This window comes from Oncorhynchus mykiss, chromosome 12 (assembly GCF_057628025.1).
Source record: "Oncorhynchus mykiss isolate SJ-2025 chromosome 12, ASM5762802v1, whole genome shotgun sequence".
Classification (NCBI taxonomy): Eukaryota; Metazoa; Chordata; class Actinopteri; order Salmoniformes; family Salmonidae; genus Oncorhynchus; species Oncorhynchus mykiss.
In genome coordinates, this window is record NC_143033.1 from 15874575 (window position 1) to 15887601 (window position 13027).

The 13027-nt window shown below is 42.0% G+C and overlaps 1 protein-coding gene across 4 annotated transcripts in view; it reads left to right on the forward strand.

Moving 5' to 3' along the window:
- LOC110536794 (band 4.1-like protein 4) overlaps window positions 1-10911 on the forward strand; it is a 117383-nt gene extending 106472 nt beyond the window's left edge. For all 4 annotated transcript variants that reach the window (XM_036936998.2, XM_036936999.2, XM_090191780.1 and 1 more), the window contains 7 exons: window positions 185-262; window positions 2919-3038; window positions 3278-3325; window positions 6365-6436; window positions 8962-9072; window positions 9480-9558; window positions 9803-10911. In XM_036936998.2, coding sequence (XP_036792893.2) covers window positions 185-262; window positions 2919-3038; window positions 3278-3325; window positions 6365-6436; window positions 8962-9072; window positions 9480-9558; window positions 9803-9916 — 622 coding nt within the window. In that variant the 3' untranslated portion in view covers window positions 9917-10911. The remainder of the gene's footprint in view (window positions 1-184; window positions 263-2918; window positions 3039-3277; window positions 3326-6364; window positions 6437-8961; window positions 9073-9479; window positions 9559-9802) is intronic.
- The last annotated feature ends 2116 nt before the right edge of the window (window positions 10912-13027 follow it).

Below are 13027 nucleotides of genomic sequence, written 5' to 3' on the forward strand. Positions count from 1 at the left end.
TCTATTCAGTGTGTGGTTCTGTTTTTCAGCAGTTACATTAGCCAAGTTCTGGAGTCATTTCTCTAACAGTAAAAGTTAACATTTGTCCTCTCTCTGACAGGTCATACACAAACAACATTCCATCTCATTTATTTGACCCTCGTCAACTTTTAACCTCGTTTTATTCACCGCTGCCCACCCACAGGTCACGCTCCCGTGGCAACACCAGTAGTGGCAGCGAGTCCGAGACCTCCACCCGAGAGCATCGTAAAAAGAGGAACCGGTGAGTGATGCCACTCTGCTTTCCCTACAAAGAGACATATCTGTACATATAGCCATTAAATATACAGAATAAAGATATATAGTAAACCGCTACTACTACCTCCTATTTTGTACATAGTAGTACCACTAAAAGTACATAGTAATATTTCTCAAAGGTGACAGCCATTCCATAGTAAACTACAACTCTATCATGTGGGGGTATAGCTCCCAAGACGACTATTTCCCTAAGCCAGTGTCTGTAAGGGAAGTATGTATTGAAGAAATACAGCATATAATCAGGCTGCTATTGTCCTCTGAATGATATGTTGAGACCCACAATGGTTCCCTAGCTGTGTCATACGATACACGATACACTATAGACAGCCTCAAGTGTCTGAATATCTCATGATGGAGCTAAAGTAATTAGGAAGGAAACGAAAGAGTATATTTCATGGAAATTGTGTTGCTATCTGTTGTGACAGTAAAAATAGTGATGTACTGTATGTACAATATCGTTTTTTCAAGTTTCTAGTTTTAGTATGACATGCACATGTACAGTGAAATGCCTTTCTTGACAGCTCTAAACCCAACACTGCAGTAATCATTAACAATTTAATACTAAAAATAACATAAGGTAGAAAAAAACAAAATAAATAAAAATAAGAAGAACACGAGAAAGTAAGTAAGTAAGTAAGCTTATATATACACTATATACACTGAGTATACCAAACATTAGGAACCCTTTCTGTACAAGGTGTTGAAAGTGTTCCACGAGGATGCTGGACCATGTGGACTCCAAGGCTTCCCACAGTTGTGTCAAGTTGGCTGGATGTCCTATGTGTGGTGGACCATTCTTGATACACATGGGAAACTGTTAAGTGTGAAAAACCCAGCAGCGTTGCAGTTCTTGACATAAACCAGTGCGCCTGGCACATATTACCATACCGCGTTCTACCATACCGCGTTCAAAGGCACTTACATTTTTTGTCTTGCCCATTTACCGTCAGTGGCACACATACACAATCCATGTCTCTCTTGTTTCAAGGCTTAAAAAGCCTTCTTTAAGTCTCCTCCCATTCATCTACACTGATTGAAGTGGATTTAACAGGTGACATCAATAAGGGATCATAGCTTTCACCTGGATTCACCTGGTCAGTCTATGTCATGGAAAAAGCAGGTGTCTTAATGTTTTGTATACTCAGTGTATTGGGGCAGTCAGTTCTAGTACCATATGTACAATGTGCAGGGATACATACTGGAGTCATAGATGTAGATATGTATAGGGGTATGGTGACTAGGCATCAGGATATATGATAAACAGAGTAGCAGCAGTGTACAGTAAATGATGATTGTGTGTGAGTGGGTGTGCAGAGTCAGTATAATTGTATGTGGATATTATGTGTGTGTGAGCAAATGACGTAGTGACAGTTTGTGTGTGTGTGTTGGAGTGACAGTTTGCGTGTGTGTGTATGGCCCTGTGAGTGTGCATAGAGACAATAATCTGATAATCGGTGTAGCCATTTAGTTAGCTATTTATCAGTTTTATGGCTTGGGGAAAGAAGCTGTTCAGGAGACTGTTGCTGTCAGACTTGATGCACCGACACGACACCACTTGCCGTGCAGAAGAGGAGAGAATAGTCTTAGCGATTTTTTAGGCCTTATTTTCATACCACCTGACATAGAGGTCCTGCATGGCAGGGAGCTCGGCCCCAGTGATGTACTGGTGCTACTTTCATACCAAGCAGTGATGCAGCCAGTCAAGATGCTCCTAATGGTACAGCTGTAGAACTCTTTGAGAAGTGTTTCATCGTCACTGGTGATCAGGCCTAAAACTGTTGTTGTCAGCAAACTTGGTGATGGTGTTGGAGTCGTACGTGGCCACGCAGTTGTGGGTGAACAGGACTAAGCACGCACCCCTGTGGGGCCCCCGTGTTGAGGGTCAACGTGGCGGAGGGGATGTTGCCGACCATCATCACCTGGGGTCAGCCTGTCAGGAAGTCCAGGATCCAGTTGCAGAGGGAGGTGTTCAGTCCAAACGTCCTAAACTTAGTGATGAGCTTGGAAGGCAACATGCTGTTGAACGCTGATCTGCAATCAATTAAAAGCATTCTCACATAGGTGTTTCTCTTATCTAGCAGTGTGGAGTGCAATTGAAATTGTGTCGTCTAGGGATCTGCTGGGGCGGTATGTAAATTGGAGTGGGTCTAGGGTGGGTCTAGGGTCTAGGGTGTCTGGGATGATGGAGTTGATGTGTGCCATAACCAGCCTCTAAAAGCACTTCATGATTACAGATGTGAGTGCTACAGGGCAGTAGTCATTGTGGCATGAAGCCTTAGAGTTCTTAGGAACGGGAATGATGGTGGTCATACTAAAACATGTGGGGATTACAGACTGGGACAAGGAGAGGTTGAAAATGACTGTGAATATGCCTGCCAGCTGTTCTGCGCATGCTCTGAGAACACAAGGTCCTTTGAATGTGGATGCATCATGTGTCAGTTAGTTGCAACCATATTGTCATCTCTGTACATATCTGTGTAGATGTAACATGGTTGGATTGTATGTTCCAGCCTTCCAGGTCTTTTATGTACAAGTAATATGTTTATGCTGTATATTTATAATATACTGGCATATAATACTCCTATATGATATTACAATACTAAAATAATATTATATTCCAGGTCTCGTCAGGAGAATGAGATGGTGGACTCTGGTCCTCAGTGGGAAGCTGTGCTCTGTCGTCAAAAAGAGAGGTCTCAGAACGACCCAAACCATCGCCGCTCACGACACCGTTCTCGATCGTAAGACAACCATACACAAGTCGCACACCCCCCCCTTCCCGCTCCTCCCTGCACTAAAGACCCCCACCTCTGACCTGACCTGGAACAATGCCTTAAGCTACGGTCAATTTCATCTCCTCAATTTCCAAATACACAGAGGGAAGAATTTCCATTCATTACAATAACTCTCCTTATCAGATGGTCCGTCTTATAAATAACCCTTGAACTATTAACCCCTGTAATTCTGTGATGTGTTCCAGGCGGAGTCCAGATGTGCAGGCTAAAGAGCAGCTGTGGAAGCACATCCAGTAAGTAATGACTCCATTAATGAGGTTCAACAGTGCTCTTTTAGAAATAAGCAGGTACCACTTCATTTAGGTAAGGTAATATGACAAACAGAGTAGCAGCAGCATACAGGTATATGATAATTGAATGTGAGTGGGTGTGTGGGTGAGTAGTCAGTATAAATGTACACGGCGTTCAGAAAGTTCTTTAGACCCCTTGACTTTTTCATTATTTTGTTACATTACAGCCTTATTCTAAAATGGTTTCAATTACATGTTTTCCTCATCAATCTACACACACTACCCCATAATGACAAAGTGAAAACAGCTTTTTAGAAATATTTGCAAATGTATTAAAAATAAATAACAGAAATACCTTATTTACATAAGTATTCAGACTCTTTGCTATGAGACTTCAAATTGAGCTCAGGTGCATCCTGTTTCCATTGATCATCCTTGAGATGTTTTTACAACATGATTGGAGTCCACCTGTGTTGATTCAATTGATTGGACATGATTTGGAAAGGCACACACCTGTCTATGTAAGGTCCCACAGTTGACAGTGCATGTCAGAGCTAAAACCAAGCCATGAGGTCGAAGGAATTGTCTGTAGAGGCCCGAGACAGGATTGTGTCAAGTCACAGATCTGGGGAAGGGTACCAAAAAATGACTGCAGCTTTGAAGGTCCCCAAGAACACAGTGGCCTCCATCATTCTTAAATGGAAGAAGTTTGGAAGCACCAAGACTCTTCCTAGAGCTGGCCGCCCGGACATACTGAGCAATCGGGGGAGAAGGGCCTTGGTCAGGGAGGTGACCAAGAACCCGATGACAGAGCTCCAGAGTTCTTCTGTGGAGATGGAGAACCTTCCAGGAGGACAACCATCTCTGCAGCACTCCACCAATCAGTCCTTTATGGTAGAGTGGCCAGACGGAAGCCACTCCTCCGGAAGCACATGACAGCCTGCTTAGAGTTTGCCAAAAGGCACCTAAAGGACTCTCAGACCATGAGAAACAAGATTCTCTGGTCTGATGAAACAAAGATTGAAATCTTTGCTAAGCGTCACGTCTGGAGGAAACCTGGCACCATCCCTACGGTGAAGCATGGTGGTGGCAGCATCATGCTGTGAGGGTGTTTTTCAGCGGTAGGGACAGGGAGACTAGTCAGCATTGAGGGAAAGATGAACAGAGCAAAGTACAGAGAGATCCTTGATGAAAACCAGAGCGCTCAGGACCTCAGACTGGGGCGAAGGTTCACCTTCCAACAGGACAACGACCTTAAGCACACAGCCAAGACAACGCAGGAGTGGCTTCAGGACAAGACTCTTAATGTCCTTGAGTGGTCCAACCAGAGCTCGGACTTGATCAAACATCTGGAGAGACTTGAAAATAGCTGTGCAGCGACGCTCCATGTCCAAACCTGACAGAGCTTGAGAGGCTCTTCAGAGAAGAATGGGAGAAACTCCCCAAATACAGCTGTGCCAAGCTTGTAGCATTATACCCAAGAAGACTCGAGGGTGTGTCGCTGCCAAAGGTGCTCAACAAAGTACTGAATAAAGGGTCTGAATACTTATGTAAATGTGATATTTCATTTTTTTCTAAAATTTCTAAATACCTGTTTTTGCTTTGTCATTATGAGGTATTGTGTGTAGATTGATGAGGGAAAAAACACATGTTTAATCCATTTTAGAATAAGGTTGTAACCTAACGAAATGTGTGGACGGTCAAGTCGTCAAAATACTTTCCGAATGAACTGTTATATTATGTGTGTGTGAGTAAATCATGGAGTGAGTGTGTGTGTGTGTGTGTTGGCGTGTCAGTGTGCATGAGTGTATATGGCCCTGTGAGTGTGTGTGTGTGTTGGCGTGTCAGTGTGCATGTGTGTGTATGGCCCTGTGAGTGTGTGTGTGTGTTGGCGTGTCAGTGTGCATGTGTGTGTATGGCCCTGTGAGTGTGTGTGTGTGTTGGCGTGTCAGTGTGCATGTGTGTGTATGGCCCTGTGAGTGTGTGTGTGTGTTGGCGTGTCAGTGTGCATGTGTGTGTATGGCCCTGTGAGTGTGCATAGAGACAATAATCCGCATAGAGACAATAATCAGATAATCCGTATAGTCATTTAGTTAGCTATTTAGTTAGCTATTTAGTTAGCTATTTAGTTAGCTATTTAGTTAGCTATTTAGTTAGCTATTTAGTTAGCTATTTAGCTAGCTATTTAGTTAGCTATTTAGTTAGCTATTTATCAGTCTTATGGTTTGGAGATAGAAGCTGTTCAGGAGCCTGTTGGTGTCAGACTTGATGCACTGGTACTGGCTGACGTGCGGAAGAGGAGAGAGTAGTCTATGGCTTGGGTGATTTTTTTTCTTCTCGGGCCTTCCTTTCAAACCGCCTGATATAGAGGTCCTGGGTGGCAGGGAGCTCGGCCCCAGTGATGTACTGGGCTGTCCTCACCAAGATGCTCTAACTGGTATAGCTGTGGAACTTTTTGAGGATTTGAGGGCACATGCCAAACCTTTTCAACCTCCTGAGGGGGAAGAGGCGCTGTCGGGCCTTCATCAGGACTGTGCATGTGTCTGTGGACCATTTTAAATCCTTAGTGTTGTGGACACCGAGGAACTTGAAGTTCTCAACCCGCTCCATGGTTGGACTGTATGTTCCAGACTTCCAGGTATTTTATGTCGATGTAATATGGTTAATCCTAACCTTAAACTTAACCCTTAACCTAGCCCTAACCATTACCCTAACTAAACCTTATTCTAAACTTTACCCTAACCCTAGCAAGCAGTTGCTTATCAACAGATAGGTAGTTGATAGTGTGACCTACAGATGGACTATCCAAATAAAGTATGACCAATAGGCCTTTTTTCCTGTGTTATGAAAAGTTAAAGGTGTAGCACTATAATGACTTGACTAACCATGACTAATAGTTGATAACTATTCATAAAGAGAATATACTATTGAACAGTATGCACTAACACAGCCTTCAGAGGTTTTTGAAAAAGTGCGCACAGCCTTTTCTCCAGTGAATGGTAACATGAATGGTAACATACCCTGGTGGTTGTGTTCCTACAGGAAGGAGCTGGTGGACCCTGCTCCTGATCTAACAGAGGATCAGCTGAAGGAGATCCCCTACAAGAAAGTGGAGTGAGTGACTGCTACTCCCTTCCTCATTAGATTAGATAGTCTGTACATTTTTTAAGATGAAAACTTGTCGATATGATAATCAGACAGGTCAATATGATAATCAGACAGGTCAATATGATAATCTGACAGATCTATATGATAATTAGACTGGTCTATATGATAATCAGACTGGTCTATATGATAATCAGACTGGTCTATATGATAATCAGACAGGTATATTATAATCAGACAGTATGATAATCAGACAGGTATATATTATAATCAGACAGTATGATAATATGATAATCAGACAGGTATATTATAATCAGACAGTATGATAATATGATAATCAGACAGGTATATACAACAAGTCAATATTATAATCAGACAGTATGATAATATGATAATCAGACTGGTCTATATGATAATCAGACTGGTCTATATGATAATCAGACTGGTCTGTATTATAATCAGACTGGTCTATATGATAATCAGACAATGATTATATGATAATAAGACAGGTATGATAATGTGATAATCAGATACAGTTGAAGTCGGAAGTTTCCATACACCTTAGCCAAATACATTTAAACTCAGTTTTTCACAATTCCTGACATTTAATCCTAGTAAAACGTCCCTGTCTTAGGTCATTTAGGATCACCACTTTATTTTAAGAATGTGAAATGTCACAATAATAGTAGAGAGAATTATTTATTTCAGCTTTTATTTCTTTCATCACATTCCCAGTGGGTCAGAAGTTTACATACACTCAATTAGTATTTGGTAGCATTGCCTTTAAATTGTTTAACTTGGGTCAAACTTTTCGGGTAGCCTTCCACAAGCTTCCCACAATAAGTTGAGTGAATTTTGGCCCATTCCTCCTGACAGAGCTGGTGTAACTGAGTCAGGTTTGTAGGCCTCCTTGCTCGCATGTGCTTTTTCAGTTCTGCACACAGATTTTCCATAGGATTGAGGTAAGGGCTTTGTGATGGCCACTCCAATACCTTGACTTTGTTGTCCTAAAGCCATTTTGCCACAACTTTGGAAGTATGCTTGGTGTCATTGGTCAAACATGACATTTGGAAGACCCATATGCTACCAAGCTTTAACTTCCTGACTGATGTCTTGAGATGTTGCTTCAATATATCCACATAATTTTCCATCCTCATGAAAACCACCCCCACAACATGATGCTGCCACCCCTGTGCTTCACGGTTGGGATGGTGTTCTTCAGCTTGCAAGCCTCCCCCTTTTTTCTCCAAACATGACAATGGTCATTAGGGCCAAACAGTTGTATTTTTGTTTCATCAGAGCAGAGGACATTTCTCCAAAAAGTATGATCTTTGTCCCCATGTGCAGTTGCAAACCATAGTCTGGCTTTTTTATGGTGGTTTTGGAGCAGTGGCTTCTTCCTTGCTGAGCGGCCTTTTGGGTTATGTCAATATAGGACTAGTTTTACTATGGAAATAGATACTTTTGTACCGGTTTCCTCTAGCATCTTCACAAGGTCTTTTGCTGTTGTTCTGGGATTGATTTGCACTTTTCGCACCAAAGTACGTTCATCTCTAGGAGACAGAACGCGTCTCCTTCCTGAGCGATATGACGGCTGCGTGGTCCCATGGTGTTTATACTTTGGTATTATTGATTGTACAGATGAACTAGGTACCTTCAGGCGTTTGGAAATTGCTCCCAAGGATGAAGCAGACTTGTGGAGGTCTACAAATGTTTTTCTTAAGTCTTGGCTGATTTCTTTAGATTTTCCCATGATGTCAAGCAAAGAGGCACTGAGTTTGAAGGTAGGCCTTGAAATACATCCATAGGTACACCTCCAATTGACTCAAATTATGTCAATTAGCCTATCAGAAGCATCTAAAGCCATGACATAATTTTCTGGAATTTTCCAAGCTGTTTAAAGGCACAGTCAACTTAGTGTATGTAAACTTCTGACCCACTGGAATTGTGATACAGTGAATTATAAGTGAAGTAATCTGTCTGTAAACAATTGTTGGAAAAATTACTTGTGTCATGCACAAAGTAGATGTCCTAAAGGACTTGCCAAAACTATAGTTTGTTAACAATAAATTTGTGGAGTGGTTGAAAAACTAGTTTTAATGTGTACGTAAACTACTGACTTCAACTGTTGGTATGATTATATGATAACCAGGCAGGTATGATATTATGACAATCAGACAGGTCAATATGATAATCGTACAGGTCTATATGATAATCAGACAGGTCTATAATGAATGGAGCATGCTCAGTCAGCACATAGGGTCTGTTGATCTGGACTTGGATAAGAAGATAACCGATTCCCCACCAGACTGAAGTGTTTCCCTCACATCTTTAATGATTGAGTCTGGCCTTTTCATACTGCTCCCTGTAGAGATACATTATGCTCTATTTCATTATATCTCACCGCCTCTGAGATAGAAGCTGATGAATTCAGTATGGCGTGGGCTGATATCCCACTGGGCTAAATGAGAGGTAAGCCTACTCTTCTACACATGAGATAAAGTGAAGGATTCTATGTTCATCATTCTTTCCAGAACCCAAGGAGACCCAATCAAAATCCGGCACTCTCATTCCCCCCGGAGTTTCCATCAGTACCGACGCTCCCAGTGTTCCGAAGGGGAGAGGTCCGTGCTCTCTGAGGTCAAGTGAGTCTAAACTGGTTTCAGGCCAGATCTTATGGTTTTTCACTCTTCAAGAGTCTCACCCGAAATGTCACATTTAAATGGAATACAATCTGAGGCGTGTTGTAGATGTGTAAAGGCAGTGATCCTGACGTTCGCAGTGATCACATTCACGGTAAACTCAGCAAATGTCTGCCCAATCGCATATTACCTTTAAATGCCAAGGGCGCTGCAACGTCTGTCAAATTCAATCCCGGCTCTAGTCTAGTTATTGTACGGTTGCTTGATGCTGATGGTTCGTTCCTGTATTGTTCAGCACCTTGAGACATGATAATGGAAGCGACTGTGTGCTTCATAAATAGTATAGTATGATTAAAGTGTAACCCTGCGTTTGTCTTCCAACATCTAACACATCTCTACCCTCTCCCCAGCACCCGGACAGACCTGGTTCCCCCCTTACCTGTGACACGCACAGCAGACATCCCAGGTTCCAGCTCCACCCCCTCTCAGGTCAGTCACAAACCTTTTTCCTTCCGCTTATTGGTCAATGCCACACGTACAAGCTGTGACAAAGGCTGTGAGGCAGAAATGTTCACAATGAATAAAAGTGATACTTTGCGAGCGCATAGTAGGGTGATTATTTCATTTGAATGGCAGTGCTACACGTATTAAATACAATACCAGCTTTTATTACCACAAACTCTGGTGAATTAATCTCCTTGCATTGATATTCAAACAATGTATTGTTCTCCAGAAGAAGCAAGGCTCTAAAGACACGCTGCTGTCAGAGATCATAGAGCATGACGTGAGGAGCAACGCCAAGGTGGTGAAGACGGTCCATACTCCCCGAACCAAGGTCGAGACGTGACCTGACAGAAACGCAACCACCACCGCAGAAACAATGCCACAATCTCTCCCCAACAGAAAACATGTAAAGAAAAGCCTGATTTCTGGAAAGAAAGAAACATGAACTTGTGAAGTACAACAGCAATGGCTGTGTAGAGTACACTGGTTGTGCTCTACACCAGTAACCAACCCCACCTTGGAGTACTGCTCTGTGTATGTACAGTATGTGTTAGATATTGCATGGAAACCCCTTTAAGAGGACAGAAAGGACACTTTTCAAAGTGTTTGTGCCAGTGTACTCTGCTCTGTCTTTTGACCACACCGACACCAATAATCCTGTACAGTGTCTTCATTTTAGAGAGCATTTAAGCTTTAAGGCACTTTTGAGTAAGCCTGGTCCCAGATATATTTGTTCTGTATAACCAACTCCACAACGACCATAGGCTATACAGCACACACAGATCTGGGCCCACAGTGCTCCTGAGTGGGCGAGATATACTGTACAATTGTACTCAATTGTTGTAATCCGGATGAGACTGGATTGTGTATCGATCACTGCACAGTGAGGTCTTAGATCAATCATGTTTTACTATGCCTCCAAATTGATTTGACTTGCGTTATTATTATACAATATGCAGTATTAAAACATAGTGTTTCACTCATACATGTTGAGCTCCCATGAGGACACAAAGTTTGTATCTGAAATGGCACCCTGCATCGTGCACTACTTTTAAACAGACCCTTATGGACCCTGGTCAAAAGTATTACACTGGGGATAGAGTGTCATTTGTGACGCAGACTGGGTTATTATGTTACTGTATTGTCAGGTGTGTTTACTGTAAGAACTTCTGTACTGTAGGAAACTTTGCTGCTGGACCCCAACATTTTTTTGCACATTAATACTGGGGGGGGGGGGGTTATCATCAATTACAATAATGAATAATGAGTAGCCCACACTGTACAGTAGTTGCACTGGAAATTCATCCTCGTCAATAAATACATTCAATATGTCTAAAATGTTGTCGTATTAGTGTGTTTCATGATATTGATTATATATTGTTTCTGTAGTAACACTTGTCACCACCAAGTGGAGTCAGATGGCCAGGGTTTGCTCTCTAATGGTTGCTTGTTGTAAGAGAAGAGGACACTGGCTGGCTGCACTGTACACCAGTAACCTGAAGAGTGTAAAGCTCAAGGACAAGATGACTATGTGTAATAACATACCAATGGATTTAATTTATTCAGGGTTTTTATTTGGTCTAAAATCATGAAATTCTTACTTATTTGATCCTGTTCTTTTTGGAGAATGAGTGTGGAAGCACTGATGGACAAATCCAAGACAACATATAATGTCTATGTAATGGTGGTGGTGTCTGGGATGACTCACTCTGCCTTGCTGGAATGATAAGACGAGTCAGAAACGGAAGAAATAGTTCAGCAGCTGCTACAATATCTTCATACAGGGACACCAACTAAACTACTACCGTTGGATTTAGAAACACAACAGTCCCTAATCTAATCTACAATCCTTGTCAAATCCATGTATGCAACTTTTTAGTGGGTGAATGGAGAAATGAAAGTGATAACTATTAGGAACATATTTTAGGATGGCCAATTAATAATGAATTCTATATACACCCATGTGAAGTATCCCAACAGCAACAACGATGACTCACCGTTATAGCAAGCAAACTGCTCAGCCATTTGAGTTGGCACTGAGTGTGTGTTGACTACTGCATGATGAATGGTAAGGCAGTTGATCTCAGGTTGTGTCCTGACTTCAACTCAACTGAATGACTCAGACTTTGTCCTAGAAAGCCTGATATGATTATTGGTTTATTCGGATGGGGTCCACACAAAAACATAAAACACAACAAGTAACAAAACACTGATGGACAAGAACAGTCACACAAATGTAAAATATGATATACACTGAGTATACAAAACATTGGGAACACCTTCCTACTATTGAGTTGCAACCCCCTTAGCCCTCAGAACAGCCTCAATTCGTCGAGGCATGGACACTACAAGGTGTCGAAAGCATTCCACAGGGATTCTGGCCCATGCTGACTCCAAAACATCCCACAGTTGTGTCAAGTTGGCTGGATATTCTTTGGGTGGTGGACCATTCTTGAAACACACGGAAACCCGTTGTGTGAAAAACCCAGCCTTTTTGCACTTCTTGACACACTGAAACCGGTGTGCCTGGCACCTACTACCAAGGCTTAAAAATCATTTTTTAACCTGACTCCTCCCCTTCATCTACACTGATTGAAGTGGATTTAACAAGTGACATCAAGAAGTGATCACAGCTTTAACCTGGATTCACCTGGTCAGTCTGTCATGGAGAAAGCAGGTGTTCCTAGTGTTCTGTACTCAGTGTAGAAACAATACAACTATTCTGCCAGCATTCTTCCATCCATACATTTCCTGCCTTTCCTCCTTCTATGGTCTGAGATGTAGCCTATGGTATGACTTTCTCTCACTGTTTGCATACATTTCTACTGATCTGATATAGCCTGCCTCCCCATTCCTCTGACTCAGTTTATCTCCTCATATCTGCACCGGAGCTAGTCACGATTTTAATGTGTTATGGCAGCATACCAGCAGGCTGTGCCAAATGCACTCATTCACCTCTTTCAAAGAAAGGATATGAGCAGGGCCCAGTGTTAGAAGATTATACCATGCTAAGCATGAACGGAGTGCGCCTGTATTTTGGAATGTTTCATGGATTAGGTGAGAGGGTTTATGTTTATTTGCAAGAGACATATTTAATTGTATAGCCTTTACAATAATGTAAACACAGAGAAATAGTGTAATAATGTCATCTTATTCTTAGCATACTGAAGCACTCTGTTGTAGCAGACTGAAGTTCTTCATCCAACCAATTGAGTCCTGTAGGGACTACATTATAATAATGGGCCTATCCATGTCTTATGCCCTCTAAACATCCTGTTTTCCTGGAGGACAAGAGCCAGCACCCAGAAGCACTCAACTTGATGTAAACAGGAAACTGTAACATCCTCCTATTCCTTCCTGGTTTATGACAGACCTATTTATCCAGTGAATGTGAAGACATCTGTGTTATCCTGATTAAACAGCTGGGACTCAAGGATGTATCAGTATTAAGGCA